This window comes from Tursiops truncatus, chromosome 18, assembly GCF_011762595.2.
Source record: "Tursiops truncatus isolate mTurTru1 chromosome 18, mTurTru1.mat.Y, whole genome shotgun sequence".
In the NCBI taxonomy this organism is placed as follows: Eukaryota; Metazoa; Chordata; class Mammalia; order Artiodactyla; family Delphinidae; genus Tursiops; species Tursiops truncatus.
Genome location: NC_047051.1, coordinates 48,667,533 through 48,685,307, shown reverse-complemented (window position 1 = coordinate 48,685,307; position 17,775 = coordinate 48,667,533). Strand labels below are relative to the sequence as shown.

Below are 17,775 nucleotides of genomic sequence, written 5' to 3'. Positions count from 1 at the left end.
AGTCTCATCATTCCAGCTCCTACAACAAAGTTAAGGCATTATAATAGCATCTCATTTTAATTAGAGAAGAGCTTGATACAGAAGGGCCAAAGACAACTACAAAATGTGTTAAAAGAGAGAGACAAATTGCAAACCATCTGGGGTGTTACTTTACATATTAAAAATCAAGAGCATAATAGACATTCCAATCCAAGAGAAATTTTTCTGACCTCGTCATTCTGTATAGCTCAGTGGCTAATGGGTCAGCAGGAGAAAAGACTGGTGCACAAGACTTAGGAGAGATGCTTTTCGAGATGAAACCCTCGGGCCTCTTTTTCATTTGGAATCTACGGTTGGCTAAGTCATCCAAAACTATATCCGGCAACCTCCGTTCCTCCTCCGAGTCTGATCCACTTTCAGAACCATACACCTCCTTCTGATAGGAATCTGGATTCGAAAAATCATGCTTTGCTCTGCTGATTTGATGGGAAATAAAAGGATTCTTTTTGTGTCCACTGAGCTCAGTCAACACAGAAAAAAAATAATGGAAGAAAGTAACACAGCAGAGCTCACAATGAACAACGTAAGTCATCCAGGAAGCTGAAAGATAACCAGTGAGCTAAAGGCATGCATCTAAAAAAAGAACCGGCAAATCATACGCTGACATTCTAAAACGGAAGAAATCTCTTCAAGATACGGATGACTAAAAATATAGGTAAGTAAAAGAAATACTTCATTAATGAAGTTCTATGTTATCTGTGAAATACATTTTAAGGACCATTCCTTTTTACTAAATTTAAATATCCTGGCAAATTCACAAAGCAGACTGAATTTTAAAATTCAACAATCAGCTCGCATCCCAGTACCTTGGAAATGTTCCATCGGCTTCTATGCAGACTGGGCTTGTCCAGCTTCTTCTGTTATCCTCATTTTTGTCCAGCTTTTTCTTCCTTAAGGGCGCCGGCACATAGGATGGCTGTCTACCCTTGTTGGGTAAAAAGCGATTAAATGGTAAAGCGGACTTTGGTTCAATAGCCGAAATCCTTCGATATGACATATCATCTTTATTATGGTCCTGCATTTTGAATGTAAATTCAGAATCTGTGTCACTTTCACAACCTATTAAAAAAAAAAAGGCACAAGAATTTGCTTTACTCTCCAGATTACTCGTCCAACTGAAACCCACACAGCATGCCTGCTTTTGTCTTTCCCTTGGAAACCCAGTGCTCTACTGCTAACTGCAGGGAATATTTTTAGAAATTTGTCATGAAGTTGTGATAAGACCCATCAGGAGGAACTTGCTTTGCATACTGGAGATGCACGCAGTACATTCTTTCACTGTTGCACATTCTAAGCAGAAAAAGTCCCGGTTTATGGCTGAACCCCTTTTCTTCCCAGTCTTCCTTGCCCTCACGATTTGTCATAAAATTTGTTGATGGAATACATGTGAATAAAATCTAGCAATCAAGTCAAAGGTGGCTAAAACGAGATCTGAATGTAGTTCGAGGGAAACTCAGTCATTGAAAATAAATCATGCAGTCACCCAAAATTTCTGTGAGGCGAGAGACAAGGGAAGACAAAGAAAGAGATGCAAAAAGCACAAAGAAGTTTGATAGATCCTTGTGAGACCCCTATGAGCAAGAATCACACATTACACATGAGGTTGGACCAAATGACTTCTAATGTCCCCCCAAAATATTAAGAGAACACAGAACTCGAGGCTTTTTCTGATGGTGGTCACGGAAATATTGGGAACCTTGTATTTTGATTCAACATCATTTACACACAAATTTGAAAGAATATACTTTGATACACCTCAAGGTCAGACAGATACAAACACTAATCTGTTCTCAAAAAAAAAAAAAGTCAGTTTGTTCTTTTAAATACATGGGAAGAAATGAGGGTACAAAACATCACAATAGATACGATATAGATACGATAGATATAAGCTTCAGCTGCCTCCCATTCTGCCCTTTTCTTCCTGCCTCTGTGTATTTGTTAAGAAACTTTGCAAATGTTGCATGCTTCCCGCCGGAGCTCTCAGAGGCTGGCTGTGCACGGTACCTGAGGACCTGGGAGCTGTGGGCTCTAGGCAGGAGCACACCTGCAGGGTAAACCTGAGCCAAAGGCAGTCTCGTCCCCTCCACCGTGCCTGGCAGGAGTCTACAGTAGTAACAGAGAGGAGGCTACAGGAAGCGGTTGAACACACAGCTAGGAGACCTTGAGACAGGAACAGGGAAAGGAGAGTCATGGAAAGAAAGGAGGAAGTATAGCAGCTATGACCAGAAGGATTAATAGTCAATAATCTCGCGCTTTGTTTTTACTGCCTCCTAAATTAGTACATTTTTTGAAAATCAGAGAGAAATGTCAAGGATTCTTGCTAAAATCTTGTACATGTGAAATTTGTACAAAAGATCCTTCTACTTCGGAATTTTTAAAGCTACTTTTTTTTTTTTTTTTTTAGTCCAGCACAGTATGCTGCAGAGTAGGCAAATATTCTTGATCTGGTAAGAGAGATGGATGAAAAATGCCACCAGCCATATCAGTAAACAAAGGATATTGCGGCCAGCCAGCCAGCAGCCACTGCACCTGTCCCCGACTGTGCACCCTGAGGGGATTCAGGATGGAGAAAAGCAGGCTACTCGCCCCATATAGTTAAGGTGCATGTCAAAGGAATGATTTCAGTGAGCCCAGACTCTTTCATCTTTCCATACATAGGAAAGCTTGAAATTCATTAACTTGAGATGTCTGGCTTTTCTTTAATTAACAGTAATCTTTTGATGTTCTGACTACCTGAGTGAGTTGTTTTTTGTTTGTTTTTTTGTTTGTTTTGTTTTACAAAGACTCCTATTTATCCCAGCTCCACCCTCACCTCTTCAGAGCAGTCCCTCAGAACTATCTGAGACACTGTCTTCTGGGCTTAAGTCCTCAGCAAGTCTGCTGAATAAAACATAATTCTCAACCTTTAGATTGTGTTTTTGCTTTTTTTTTTTTTTTTCAGTCAACAGAGGCTTCATATAAAACTAAGGAATATGACTTTGCAATTCTGTTAACCTAAAAATATTATCTTAACATCAGTATTATATTGATCATCAATTTGGGATTACAACCTGGTAGGTAGCAGAATTTCAACATACTGATCACAAAAATGTTTTATCATCCTGGTGGCCCCCAGGATTTTCTTTTTTTTTTCCCTTAGTTGTAATTACCAAGTCTTCACTTCCACCCTCTTCAAACATGGTCTGCAACTCCTTTCCCAAGATCAGGAAGCAGCGTGACAGTAACCCTCTGCTTTTCCTCACAAGGGCCAGGAACCCAACCCAACAAGCATCTGAGGACAGTGCTTCAAGTCACACCACTGGATCAGTGCATTTGAACTGACTGGAGTCTGTATACTCCCACATGCCTTCAATACGGGTCCCTTTTATTTCTGTTGGTCAGATATGAATTCAAACATCACATGTGTTAGGTTCTTCAGTCAGGACAAAGTAATGTAGTGGGTTGAGAATGTCAACCTCTGCTTTTACAGCTTTAATCACTCAGATGAATTATGAACTCATTCATTTCCTTAAAACTATTATAAGAGTCATCTGGGCTATGAAAACATTAAAGCTAGACAGCAAACAGCCAACAAATACAGCACTAATTGTAAAGGTTAACGCAAATAGCCATTAACTTTTTAAACGCTTAAATGCCACGACTACTCAAAAAGCTAAAGAATTTGGGGTTTTGTTATAATATTTGTGGATTCATTCTATTTTTGAAAAACAAATTCATTGTACATTGCTTTTATGTAAATTTACATTAAAAGAACAACAGCAAATAGGGCTTCCCTGGTGGCGCAGTGGTTGAGAGTCCGCCTGCCGATGCAGGGGACACGGGTTCGTGCCCCGGTCCGGGAAGATCCCACATGCCGTGGAGCAGCTGGGGCCCGTGAGCCATGGCCGCTGAACCTGCGCGTCCGGAGCCTGTGCTCCGCAACGGGAGAGGCCACAACAGTGAGAGGCCCACGTACCGCAAAAAAAAACCCAAAAAACAAAACAAAACAAAACAAAAAAAGAACAACAGCAAATAAAGGTTGAATTCTAGCTAATGATTGCATGCTGAAGCATTTAGGACAAGTGTAATGTTCTCTGAAGTGCCTCAAAAAATAAGATGGATAATTAATGCACAGAGAATGAGAGCTTGGTATGTGATAAAGCAAGCACAGTAAAATGTTACGGTAAAACTAGGTGGCAGGTACATGGGTATTCATGTAAAATTCTTCCAACTTTGCTGATGTTTGAAATTTTTTATAATAAAAACATTAGGCCGCAAAAAAAAAAATTACGAAAAACACTTAAAATAAAGAATAATAATCAAAATAAACAAGCAAAGTAAAACTCTCTAACAATCCGGCAAAAACTCACAACCAGAACTCTCGATTTTTCATGCTGATGGTGGAAGCAACAGAAATAGTTCAAGAAACTTCACTTGTGGTTTCAATCTAGTCAATTTGAATTGCGAGAGGCATACAGTCAGAAATTTCTGACACCACCCAATAGCCAGGGGCAAAAGACTTGCATTTAAATAACAGATTTGACCACAATATTGGGATTTTGAAAGAAAGTTCCTTCCCACAACAGAAACTTTCATTAACACGTTCCTTTCACACTTGTCCTGGGTTTACTCTGACCCTGACAGACGCAAAAGATGTTTTCTAACACAATGCCAGTGTTGTTACTTAATCAAAGTTTAGCATAATATTCTATCATGACAGATATCAATCATTTCTTTTCTTAGGTAGAGATAATTATTAAAATATTTTCCTGTTTTTTCTTAGAAGTTTTTTTTTTTTTTATCTTTTGCAGAAAAGTAAGAAAAGGAAAGAAAGCTTATTCAGGAGCTAGAACAGACTTTTATAGAATCTTATTTACTTTCTGCTTTATGTTTAGATATATCAGTTACTAGGCCTCAGAGGCAGAGATTATTAAACCCGAATCTGGAGAGAAAAGAATTAGGATAGATTATCGCTGATAAAACAGGTCATAGTTAACTGTCTCTTCCCCAAACTCCTCTAAAAACAGAAGATTAAAAGAAGTGAAACTATCACCCCTCTAGTGGCAATATAGTGAGGAAGGAACAAGAGAGACAGACAGAAAGAGAGACAGAGAGAAGGAAGGAAGGGAGGGAGGGAGGGAGGAAGGAAAGAAGGAAAGAAAAGACACCCCCAATTATATTTCCATCTCTACAAAAATATACTTCTTGGCGAAATTTTTGCCTCAATAGTTTCACTCCATTTTTCTACTCTCTCCAATTCCCAATTTTCTCTCAATACACAAAGAAATAAAAATAAACCGTCCAGTCCAAAACGTAACTCACCTTCACGTGCCCCCCTCAACGTGATATCAGAGGAGCAGCTTGTGAATGACCTAGACCCCAAAGAGTCCAAGCTTTCAAATGAATCTTCTCTCTTATAGTTGCCTGGAGGAGCAAGAAATTCTCCACGCTCAGCGCACCAGATATCACCGTAACCACTGTCTCTGCCACTCCTCTTCAGGAAGCTGGACTCTTCGAGTGCCTGAAGAACATTTTTTAAAGACTTGTAAGTTAGCATAAACTTCCAAAAATGTAATCAGTTATCGCTTACTGATTTGCAATAGTTCAAGTTGTGCTGCATTTGATAGGTGAGGCAATGAGACTGCCCCATTAAAAATCAGAAAAAATCTGATAAAAATCAGAATATACATCTGTAAATGTTTTCCCACAACTAATACTTGGCACTCATGTGACTATATGGAGGTATTCAATATTATTTAATAAGGTAATAATAAGGGGGAACGTTTTAATAAAAGAAAAGCTAATAATTAGAGTAACATTCAAAGGCTAAAATCAATTATTATCTACAGTTTTCTGGCAATAAACATGAAAGGAGGCAATGAGAAAAGCCAACCTTAATTTTGATATCCAAAAGGAGAAAAGTTAATAAGATTATATTCAGCCTACCTCCAGGAAATATTAGGGCTCATTTTTATTAAATAAACAAAAAAGCCATAACAAAGTTCTTTAACAGAAAGAAAAGTTTTAAAAGAGAGAGGGGCAAGAATAGCAGGCGTACACTTCACAAATTCATTTATTTTCACTCAAAACCTAGATGTGAACCAAGGAAAGTAGACTTGTTTGTTGAATATAAAACATTTTCCCTGGATCTAAATGAAATACTTGTTTAGCTCATATAACAGCTATATAGAAATATGTAAATGTTATTAACCATAGGTTTGTAAATCACATAGAACTTACTAAAATAAGCATCTTTAACTAACATTCCTCTAGGAAAGTTAATAGCAAAATACAACCGGACTTTTTAAAATTAGCATGTAAGTAGAATTTATAAAGCCTTTAGCATAGTTCTAATACATAGTACTCAATGAATAGCTAGTAACTATTTTTTTTTTTTTTTTAAAGCAGAGGGTTTTCCTTTTTTTTTTTCCTTTAATTTTATTTATTTTTGGATGCTTTGGGTCTTCGTTGCTGTGTGCGGGCTTTCTCTAGTTGAGGTGCACGGGCTTCTTATTGTGGTGGCTTCTCTTGTCGCGGAGCAATGGCTCTAGGCACGCGGGCTTCAGTAGCTGCAGCACGCGGGCTCCAGTAGTTGCAGCACGCGAGCTCAGTAGTTGCGGCACGCAGGCTTAGCTGCTCCACAGCGTGTGGGATCTTCCTGGACCAGGGATCGAACCTGTGTCCCCTGTGTTGACAGGAGGATTCTTAACTACTGCACCACCAGGGAAGCCCCAGGAACTCCTAGGTTCTTTAACAACCAAATGTAATATGTCAACTTTCATTAAATCATTATTCAGAAAAAAAGCTATGAAAGAGAGTTGGGAGACAATTGGGATGTTCTGAATATAGACTGGATATTAACTAATGTGGAATTCATGACTGTTCTTTGGTCTAGTAGACATCACAGGTATATGGAAGAATATTCTTACTGTTAAGAGATGCATGCTGAGTATTTAGGGGTGAGTTGTCTGCAATTTACCTTGAAACGATTAATTAAAACACAGATGGATACATAAATAAAGCCAATATGGGACATGTTTAATGATTAAATCCGACGGAACACAGGTGGGTATTTGTTGTACTATTCTTTCAACTTTTAATTAGGAACATTCTCAAGATATGATAAAAAGCTGAAGAAAGAATGTTTACAATGAATAATTAGCAGCTGTCTCAGGCATACTTTTGGCTAAGACTGGATGTTAATTCGTGGTTGAATTGTTTGACAAATGCTTAAGTGCCAGTAGGGTCTAGTAGACTTATGTGAGATTTCATATATTTTGGACGCCACACACACCCTGGAATTAGAGTTGACATCCTAGCATGAAAATGAAAGTGCCTGCTTTGTACCCTATTTCCAAGCGGGTAGGGAAGCTGGGCTTAGTGCTGGTACCACCAAAATACTTCTTAAAAAATATAGGTTTTAAAATTCTAAGTAAATCTTTAGATTTACCAGGTTTCTTAGACACACACTTGTTGAAGCCTTAGAGTTCAACTCAAGGAGATGATTTTTGGCCTCGTAAGTGTTAAAGATAATGATGATGTGCCACCGTGGTTATAAAAGAACCTAAGTTTGGCCCCGTTGCCTGGTTCCTCCCCCAAACCCCCACCAAGGACTTTACTCTGACAAGTCACCTACAACTTATAGGATGACTAAGGGTCAACAGCTTACTGCAAGTATTTTTTTTAATATATATTTTGGATTGGCCATTAAGCGTTATCTAGTTAAGGGAGAAAAGTCTGATGAACACAATGATTTTGATTTTAACAGAACAGATGCAAAACAGCTCATATATTCACGCACCTCTTATGGCTCTCCACACTCCACAATAATGGAACGGAACCACAACTATAGTTTTACCTATGAAAATTTTTTTTTTTATAAATTTATTTATTTACGGCTGCATTGGGTCTTCTGCGTGGGTCATATGGCTGTGTGGGCTTTCTCTAGCTGTGGCGAGTGGGGGCTCCTCTTTGTTGTGGTGCATGGGCTTCTCATTGCGGTGGCTTCTCTTGTTGCAGAGCATGGGCTCTAAGCACACGGGCTTCAGTAGTTGTGGCATGCGGGCTCAGTAGTTGTGGCCCACAGGCTCTAGAGCACAGGCTCAGTAGTTGTGGCGCACGGGCTTAGTTGCTCTGCAGCATGCAGGATCTTCCCAGACCAGGGCTCGAACCCATGTCCCCTGCACTGACAGGCAGATTCTTAACCACTGCACCACCACGGAAGTCCCTGAAAATTCTTTTTCATCTACTCTGATTTTGATACTGGTGATAGGAAGCAGCCTCGAATAAAGCATTCCCAGCACAAACACTCTACTAGGATGATTCAACCTGAGTCAGACTGCCATAAAAAGAACCAAAGGCTGTAATGAGAACACTAATGCAAGAGCCAAAGTCCTATGTTATTTTTAACTGGATGTTTTCTTAGCTGAAATACCTGTAAGGCAAGGCTTTGCCTTTGCTCAAATCCCTGCCACATTCATCCTTCAGAGCCTTGCCCTCCTCCATTGCACTGACCTACCTGTTCATCTGTCTACATCAGAGGGTTGTGCTGTAAGGAAGGGTCATCAGCCTTGTATGAGTGTTTTCTCAACAACTAGTACAATGCTTGTGCATGGTATTATCTCAACTGTTATCTGAATTAACTGTTTTAAGGAATTTAAATAGGGTATTATCAACTCTTTACAATTAGAAAATAAAAATCCAGAAGGAATACCCTAACCTTCTAGACTATAATCCCATCTCCCTATAATGTATGTGGCTGGGTTCAGGCAAAACTTTTTAGAGATCAGAGTAGTTATAAGGCAAAGTGATCATTTTCATCCTAAAATTTCTATCTTCCAATTATAGTAACTAACATTTATTACACCCTTACAATGTGCCAGAGACTAATGTTAAATGCCTGATTAATCATCATAAAGACCCAGCAAGCAACTAATATTAATTAGATGACCATATATTATTTGATGACATATTTTCTTCTGCACAGCAGATTCTCCTGCATAAATACCCCCACAGTGAAGTTAATTTTCCCATCTGAATATTATGAGTGAAGATTTGGCCAACTCTGGTCAGCGCTGGCACTTGAGATATAATGACTCATGGCAAGACAGTAAGATAAAGAAACGAGTAACTTCCATATATTTTAATAGCCCTGAAGCACCTCTCTATTACAGGTTAAGTTCATAATGAATATAGAAAGAGTTAGGTTATATAAAGTGCCTAAGAAAGAAAGTAAATTAGTATTTTGTTGAGTTACCTAAAATTAAGAAATAAATACATATACCTATATCATATACCCTGGAAACTGCTCTGAAATACTTACTCACTCCTTGTGGTGGCTTACAAAGCCAGCAAATGAGTAACAGTCCTCTCCACCCATCCCAATCAGAGCCGCCATATATCATAGAGGGAGGAGAAGAAGGCAGAGGGCATGTGGAAAAAAGAGACGAAGGGGAAAGGGGAAGATGAGAAGTAGTACTAGTTAGAGTAGTTGTCTCATATAGATAGAGTTTCCTTACCTTAGTCAGAGCTTGCCCTAAAAGATTCTCAAATGCTTTCAAATTAAGATAGGGACCATTATAGTAGGGGTTACTTTGTGCTTTTCTTCCCAGCCAGTACAAAGTTATCAAAACCTTTAAAAAAAAAATTCCATGAAACAACAAGATCAGTCTATTTAGTAACTAATGGCAAGCTCAAATGCAAGTGAGCACTCTAGATAAAAGACAGTATCTATGGTTGAAAAGTAGATTTTCTTTTAAATTATGTAAAGGAGAAGGGTCACTAAAAATGTTAATTCTTCTTAGATTTCCATCTCTGAGCACATTCTCAGAGCAAAAGTCTAGACCCCAACAGGTATTTATACTCTACCGGTACACATGGAGAAGGAAAAAATTTACAGTAAGAAAACATAAATTAAACTTTTAAAGTAATAGTTTTCCAACAATCTTACAGACTGCACACTTAAAATCAAAAATTCTCAGCTTCCCTAATAATGATATTGAGCTCTTATGTTTTTCAATAAAGCTGTCACATTTTTAGAAATTCTTCTAATATGCAGAATATTATAGATATAAGTCTACATTGGGCAATTGCCCAGAGTCCTTAAACATTTAGTGTTTTTCCTTAAAGTCTGATTTTGGTGGTTTCTGACTTGCTCTCCTAAAAATCCTATAGCCTATTCATTTGCCTTTACCACATTACTAACATGTAAGGACCCACTCCCTAGATTTAACCCACCTTCTTATACTATGAGGTCAGAAAATACACGTTTCAACCATATTTAAACACAATTAGAATTTGTTTCTAGCAAAACTTAGAAAAAGGATAGAGAATATATCAGATATTTTTAGATCCCACTACCTTTTCACAGAACATGTAAGTAAAAAACCATTTATAATGTCCCATTAAATATATCTTACATTTTTCACTCTCCTATCAGTCTCTTCTTGCCTGTAAAGAAAAAAGAAAATATCCATTAGTAATATCTATGAACCTTAAATTGTTAATTATTAACTAGAAAAAACTCATTTGTATTCTAAAGTTCTATGAATATTAATACCACCTGAAAGTTCAGAAACCTTAGTCAGTATATTATCCATCAGAAGGATTTTTCCATATTCATTGATTTCATGAAATATAATTGTCAGTTTTCTATAAAAAGCAAGGTTGTCTTTTTTTCATTACTTTATTCATTACAGTCTGTTTGGTTTTTTTTTTTTTTTGCGGTACGCGGGCCTCTCACTGTTGTGGCCTCTCCCGTTGCGGAGCACAGGCTCCGGACGCGCAGGCTCAGCGGCCATGGCTCACGGGCCTAGCCACTCCGTGGCATGTGGGATCTTCCCGGACCAGGGCACGAACCCGTGTCCCCTGCATCAGCAGGCGGACTCTCAACCACTGCGCCACCAGGGAAGCCCCAGTCTGATTTTTTAAATGTGTTATTTGCATTTGTAAGTTTTCATTTTAAACAATGTTTAAACCCAATCAAAAGGGGGAAAAAAATCAATGCGTGCTCACGGCAGAAAATAAATCAGGAAATGGGGGGAAAAAACCTTAAATAGGAAAAAACAAAAGTAATTTTGCCCTGAGTTTTCTTTTCCACTTTGCGTGAGGGATTTTTCACTCAAGTTCCCCAGAGAAAATTGCTCAGAGACCAAACCCTGCAGATGCTGAAAAGTGCAGTTTAAAACATAGCCATGAATCTCTGCCTAAAGAGATTTCACTCTATTATAAGCATCATGGGTTTTCCCCCTACCTGTAAAAGGGCATGACATTTGTGGGGAAAGTTAAAGAGGCAGATGTCACCGCAACGTTGAAGACGAAAAAACATAAGCTAATTAACAAAGCGATGGATGACCCTAAACTATTGGTGCTTTCCATCAGAGACTTAAGCAGGATCATTGCTAATTCAGAGAGATGCAGGAGCCTGAACTAGATGACCTCCAAGGTCGCTTTTCAGTCTAAGAGTCATAAGTAGTACCTTTATAAGAAAATATATATGTATACACACACATCATGTGTGTAAGACATATAAAACACACATATATAACATATATACACAGGGGGACAAAGAAAAGGGGGAGAGAATGAGCACACAAACGGAGACAAACATTTAACTTCATTTTCAAAGAATCCATGAAGACAGCTACAACCATTCCTTCCCATAAGATAAACATGAACTGAAATGAACTTAAGAACAACATTTACCTCTCACCTACCCCCAAAACAGCAATAACAAAAGTAAAATCCACAAACTCTCACCCTACTGTGGAAATGTAAATTGGTACAACTACTTTAATACATTCGGTACCAACTATTCAAGCGGAATATACAGTATACGCATATTCTGTGACCTAGTACTTCCACTCCTCGATATATACCCAACAGAAATGCTTACAGATGCTCACCAAAAGTCACATGAGAACCTTTATAGAAGCACAATTCATAATAGAATAAACTGGAGCTACACCTACGTCTTTAACAGTAGAATGGATAAATTATGGAATATCCACACAATGCAATATTCCATAGCAATGAGAACAAACAACCTGCAGCTATATGGTTCAATCTGACAAACAATGGGAAGTAAAGGAAGCCAAACAGAGCACAGACTGTATTATTCATTCAAGTCGAGAACAAAAACAGGCATAACAAAGATATGATGTTAGGAGTCAGGATACTGTTCACCCTGGTGGGGGAGGATGGAAGTGACTGGAAAAAGGTGAGGGGCTTGTAGGGCGCTGAAAATTTCTTATATTTTGATCTGTAAGCTGGCTATTTAAGTGAGTTCCATCTCTAAAGTCTGTGAATTGTACACTTAAAATACACATATAGAAAAAGATACATACTTCAAAAAAGCAAATAAATTTTACAGCCCAAGTACTTAAATCATAGCTTATCTCTTAAGTAAAAAAGAAAATCATCTTGTAAAAACAAAATCAACATTTTTCAAAGAAGTGGGGGGGAAAAAAATCACTAGAAACTGACAATTAAAAAAAATAAGAGTTATATTGGGAATTCCCTGGTGGTCTAGTGGTTAGGATTCAGCACTTTCACTGCCATGGCCTGGGTTCAATCCCTGGTCAGGGAGCTGAGATCCCGCAAGTCACACAGCATGGGCAAAAAAAAAAAAAAGGTGATAAAATATATAGCCTCTTTTTATATTAATGACCAACAAACACACTTCAGACATTAACCAAAGCACAAAGAACCATCAATACTCAATGAAAAGGATACATTAGGCTGAAAATCACCACACTCTTAACAGTCAATGCAAACCACCCCACTTTTCTCATAAGTGCACTGAGGGCCGAAAGAGGAACAGAGCTCTCTTGAACCCCTGGCCTCCTTTCCACAGCCCTCTCTAAAGGTTTCTAATCCAACACACTCATTTACTTTATATTATGATAAAGCAATAATTGTAAACACCAGGTATGACCTATTTTGGAATAAACACTCACAATAAGCAGTGACCTTGGCACTACGACCTTTCCCTCATTTCACAATCCCTTCTGAATATGAGCATTTATAACATGCTCTTGAACACAGTGACACACATGCCAGCCAAACTGCTGTTCTATCACTGAAATGTAATGCCAGGAATTCAAGTAGTCAATGATTTGCTGGAGTCAATAGAGGTCAACTTCTGACACACAACAAACACATCTCATTGTATGCAAGTCAGTAACCAGGCGGCTCCTTTCCCTGCTGTGGCCACAGGGCACAACCCCAAGGCCTTCCAAATAGAGCAAGCATGAGGGCAGAGGAGAAACTCATGGTATCAGTCTCTCTATGAGCCATCCAAGATATTGCCTAACCCATCAGAACCCAAAATAAGACAGTCTGATCTACAAATAGGCTAATTCCCTTACAACAGATATTTCAACAGCTGACATGGTATAATTCCCTGTTCAAAAGCATGGTCTTTGGGTCAGATGTAGGTCCCACTAGCTATGTTCATTTCGGCAATTTACTTAACTCTTGAAGCTTCCATCTCCTTCTGGAGAAACTGCAAATAATGGCCCTTATTCCAGGACATCAGAAGAAAAGTACACAGGTATTTAGCAGAGTCCCTAGCCTCATGGTAAGTGCTCACCAAGCAGCAGTTATCATTAGACTGTAAGCTATGTGAGGGCAGGGCCCAACTTCTTTACCAAGCTACCCACACAGGCTTCTTAGTGACGCCATGCTGGACCCCAATATTTAACTTGCAACCAGCCTGCCTGACACTCCCCATCTGTCATCCCTGCTTTATTTTTGTATTTATAACCATCAACTGCATGCATTCGTTTATTATCTGTCTCTTCATAATCCAAAAGGAATTTTTGTGATTTTATTTACTGTCATATCCCAAGTGTCTTAAGACAGGGTCTACCACCTGACAAGTACGTTAAAATATTTTATTAAAAATGCCTAGCACATGGGACTTCCCTGGTGGTCCAGTGGTTAAGACTCCATGCTTCCAACGCAGGGGGCGTGGATTCGATCCCTGGTCGGGGAACTAAGATCACATGCCACTCAGCGTGGCCAAAAGCCACAAAAACCAAAACAAAACCTCTGAGTTCCTGGAGTTTTCTAAATTAATTATTTCCATAATTTTTTTAAAAAATGCCTAGCACAGTGCATGGCACACAGATGCTCACCAATACTAATCTGAACACATTTATTTAGCTTACAGAAATGTAAGTCAGCAAAAGAAATCCTGAAATGATAAAAGCTCAGGAGATTCCTATGTGACGTCAAAGGACAGTTAAATTACATTAGCTTACTTAAAACATCCAGTTTTGACTCCAACTGTATTGATACTCATAACTGGGCTTCTTTTTAAAAGGTATTTTCTTTAAAATTGCAATAAAAGGAATTCTTTATAATCATAGATCAATAACCCAGAAAAGGCACAGGTTCAAAAACAAACGGCAGCTTCAAAGTGCTGAGTACAAAGATTAAGTGATGGTCTCTGGGATAAAAAAGCTTCCCAGCAGAGCTCTGAGAGACAAAGGCCAAAGAATCCAAACCTTCCTTGAAACCCAAATTTACCATAAAAAGGGACAGAGATGAAACATTAATAGTTTGAAAAAATGACTATGTTGAATATGTTGCTAGCCTTCTCTGTGTATTACACACTAATTTAAATATTAATATTCAAGAAATAGCAAGTATGACATAGATATCATCTTCCACTCTGTTAATGGAATAGCTCTGGTAATTCTTCACTACCTGACAAAGGACCAGAAAACATGTGCTCATCACAGAGCTCTAAACTTTCTGCCAGAGGCCAGGAAGAAAAGAGCCATAAACCCTCAAGTAAGCCCATCAGTGAACAAGATCCATCAGTAACCACCTTATCCTAACTTCAAGGTATACTTACAGCCAGGAAACTCTAGGTCTGATCCTTTCTTTATTCAAAGCTGTTTTAAAATACTCGTACAAATCCTCCATCAAAGAGCACCATCTCTAAGGAAAGGACCAGGGAAATAAAATCCATGTGGCTGCTCTGGCTCTCATCGGGAGAGCCCATTCTTCCCCGAGGCAGCAGGGTGGCTAGGAGGGCAGGCTCTGGAGTCAGACCTCCTGGGTGTGATTTCCGGCTCCACTTTTGGGAGCTGTGAGAATGTGGCAATGCTTATCTAACTCTTTGCCTCCACAGTCTCACCTGGAAACCACATACCCATTTCACTGGGCTTAAGATAGACATTTGAAAAGTACTGAACCCAAGCAGATCAAGTAAAGGAGACACTTCGAGACTGTCCTCCAATTACCCATCTCAACCACACAGTATGGTGGAAGGGAAGTGGCGAGAGGACAGGCAAGTCTCCCCACACATAGTATTTTCCCCCTAGAAGAGACATTTCTGTGAAGCACAATTCAAGACACTCTTTCATGTTCTTCTTTCCTTTCCCTCTTTCTCTGAAAGGCTTTGAACAAGAAATTGTTTCTAGAATAAGGTCAAACAAAGAGCAAGGCCAACTAGTGTGGTATGACCCTTGTTGGCCAAACATCCATGTTGGCCCCAAGCCAGCCCTCCTCACCCGCCCTTTATCTACCAGGGACTGCCTAGGCCAACACCCTTCAATTTTCCAAAAGCTCAAAATCTGAGAGAAAAAAAATGTGCCTGCATTGCCAAAGTCTATCTCCCTCCTATCTGACAGCAGAGTTTGGGAACAGAGTGTTAAAGGATGAGATTCTAGTTTTATTATAGCTTGGTGCGGCCAGCTGTATTCTAGGGCGTCATCAAAAATATTTCCAAAAACGTTCTGTTTATCCAAAGAGCTAACCCTGGGCCCACATGCATGCACCCACCTCAGCCTCTCATAGCATCTCTCCTGGTGGACAGCAGAGAGCTGGAACCACACCTGACTCACGACTGTACCCCTGGAGTCAACCACAGGCCTGGCTAAGAGCTGCCCAGCTTCCAGTGCTCCTATATAAGTCACCTAAAGCCACTCACAGAGCCAGTCCCGCAGATCAAGGACAAAGAGTTGGAGGAAAATTCCCCCCCAATAAGATAAAGCTTCACAGAGCTTGAAACCGACTCCCAATTCTCCTTTTTTTTTCTTCTTCCATATCTTGATACACCTTTTCCTCAAGGTACCAACTTCTTCACTGACAGCACCGTAAGCTCAATCTTGTCATGTTCTGCCCTAAGAGCAAAATCCCCTAGCACTGAACTCTCCGTGCTCCAAAATCATCCTTCCTCCCTAAATCCCAGCCCACACCCTGCCCAATCCAACCTCGGTTAAGATCAAATACAGTTGTCTTACTGAAGCATCATACAAGGAAGCGTGTGATGAAAAACTCATGCTGGAATTTCTGATAGAGTGGGAATATCTTTGCTCCAGATACCACAGGGGAAGACTCCCTACATCCTAACAGGAGAGATGAGACATGTGGTACCACCTGCCACTACCCCAAGCTTCTCTGGCTACAAGGAATCTGGAGTTCAATAAGAGACTCAAGTATAACTTCCTACCCCACCGGGTCTCCTCCCTGCCATACACACTCACCCCTCTTTCTATCCCTAATCCTACAGCCCTGATCATCCCCTTTTCTTGGTCTCAAATAAGCTTTTACCTTTGTTCCTCAGAACAACTGCAACTCACTGGGTGATTTTGTCCCCAAGCATCCACTTCCTGAGGCTACTTCCAGAGTAGAGCATGGACCCAACCCTTCCAGAGTCAGTTCTAGCCCTGCCCTGCCCTGCCCTGGGTGGTTTCAGCTGACCGGGATGTGCTGCTTGGGAAACGGGGTTGACATTAGAGAAGCTGGGCTCACACAATACTTGGTCCTCCTCCAAGCCACTAAGTAATCCCTGCCCTCCAGTTGTTGCTTATGTAGTCTGGCCACCTGTTCACAACTTTTTAAAAAATGTCAAGAAATGAGGTCCTAGATCATGATTTCATAAGCGGTCACCAGTAGAAAAAAGTGTGTGGACCGTATCTGCTTTCAATCTGTCAGGTATGCATGAGGTTAGGGAGGAGGCATGTGTGTGGTCAGGGGAGACGGTTGAGACCATTCAAAGCAGATGCCCTTCTCATTACAGCTGCGGCATCGTTTTCTATAAGAGACAAGACAGTCTGCCTCCAAATGGGAGGAAAGGATACTGAGTGAAATTTTAAGAAGCACAGTGACATCATAATTTCTGACGCTACTGTCTCTGAGGGAAGGGGCTGTTTTTATTCCAAATGCAGGAAGTGAAGAAGGAATTTAGGAATCTATCAGGTAACGGCTCCTTTTTCTATTAACAGACATTATTCATGGAAGCTCTTCCATTGCATTACATAAAATAGAGCAAACCTTTCTCTAATGACTGGCAAATAGAAGGAGGAAGAAATGTGTGGATAAAAGTTAAAGACGAATTCTTGGAATACTGCACTCAAAAAGTAAGCTGCATTTTAAAAAATGAAGTTGAAATTCTTCCTTTCCTCCCACCTTCATCCCTAAAAATGAAACTGTATTCCATTTGACAATCTGCCAGTAATGTGAGACCATGTGACTCATAGCTTTTAATCTGCCATTGCTACAAAATGCAGCTCTACCTGACTGGAAATTGTAAAAATGGCACTTGAGAAAATAATACCAAATCTGGAGATAATTAGTGAGCAAAAATTGATAAACGATGATTTCTGTACTTACCTATGTGAGACAAAACTCTTGGAAATTCAACAGTTTTTGCCCTAGGAACATAATGCTTATTCCAAACATGACAAATGAGTAACTACCCTCCCGTTAAAAATCATTTCTTATTAAATTTCACACCCCACC

General features: G+C 39.6%; 1 protein-coding gene across 15 annotated transcripts in view; it reads right to left on the bottom strand.

The window, feature by feature from the left end:
- The window catches only part of LMO7 (LIM domain 7), a 202,728-nt gene that overhangs the window by 50,734 nt on the left and 134,219 nt on the right, over positions 1-17,775 (bottom strand). For 8 of the 15 annotated variants that reach the window (XM_073795312.1, XM_073795314.1, XM_073795316.1 and 5 more), the window contains 5 exons: positions 10,437-10,467; positions 9,537-9,650; positions 5,341-5,539; positions 846-1,098; positions 210-455 (listed from right to left, as the gene is read on the bottom strand). In XM_073795312.1, the coding sequence (XP_073651413.1) occupies positions 210-455; positions 846-1,098; positions 5,341-5,539; positions 9,537-9,650; positions 10,437-10,467 (843 nt within the window). The remainder of the gene's footprint in view (positions 1-209; positions 456-845; positions 1,099-5,340; positions 5,540-9,536; positions 9,651-10,436; positions 10,468-17,775) is intronic. The other 7 variants (XM_073795318.1, XM_019920921.3, XM_033843629.2 and 4 more) reach the window with 3 other exon arrangements.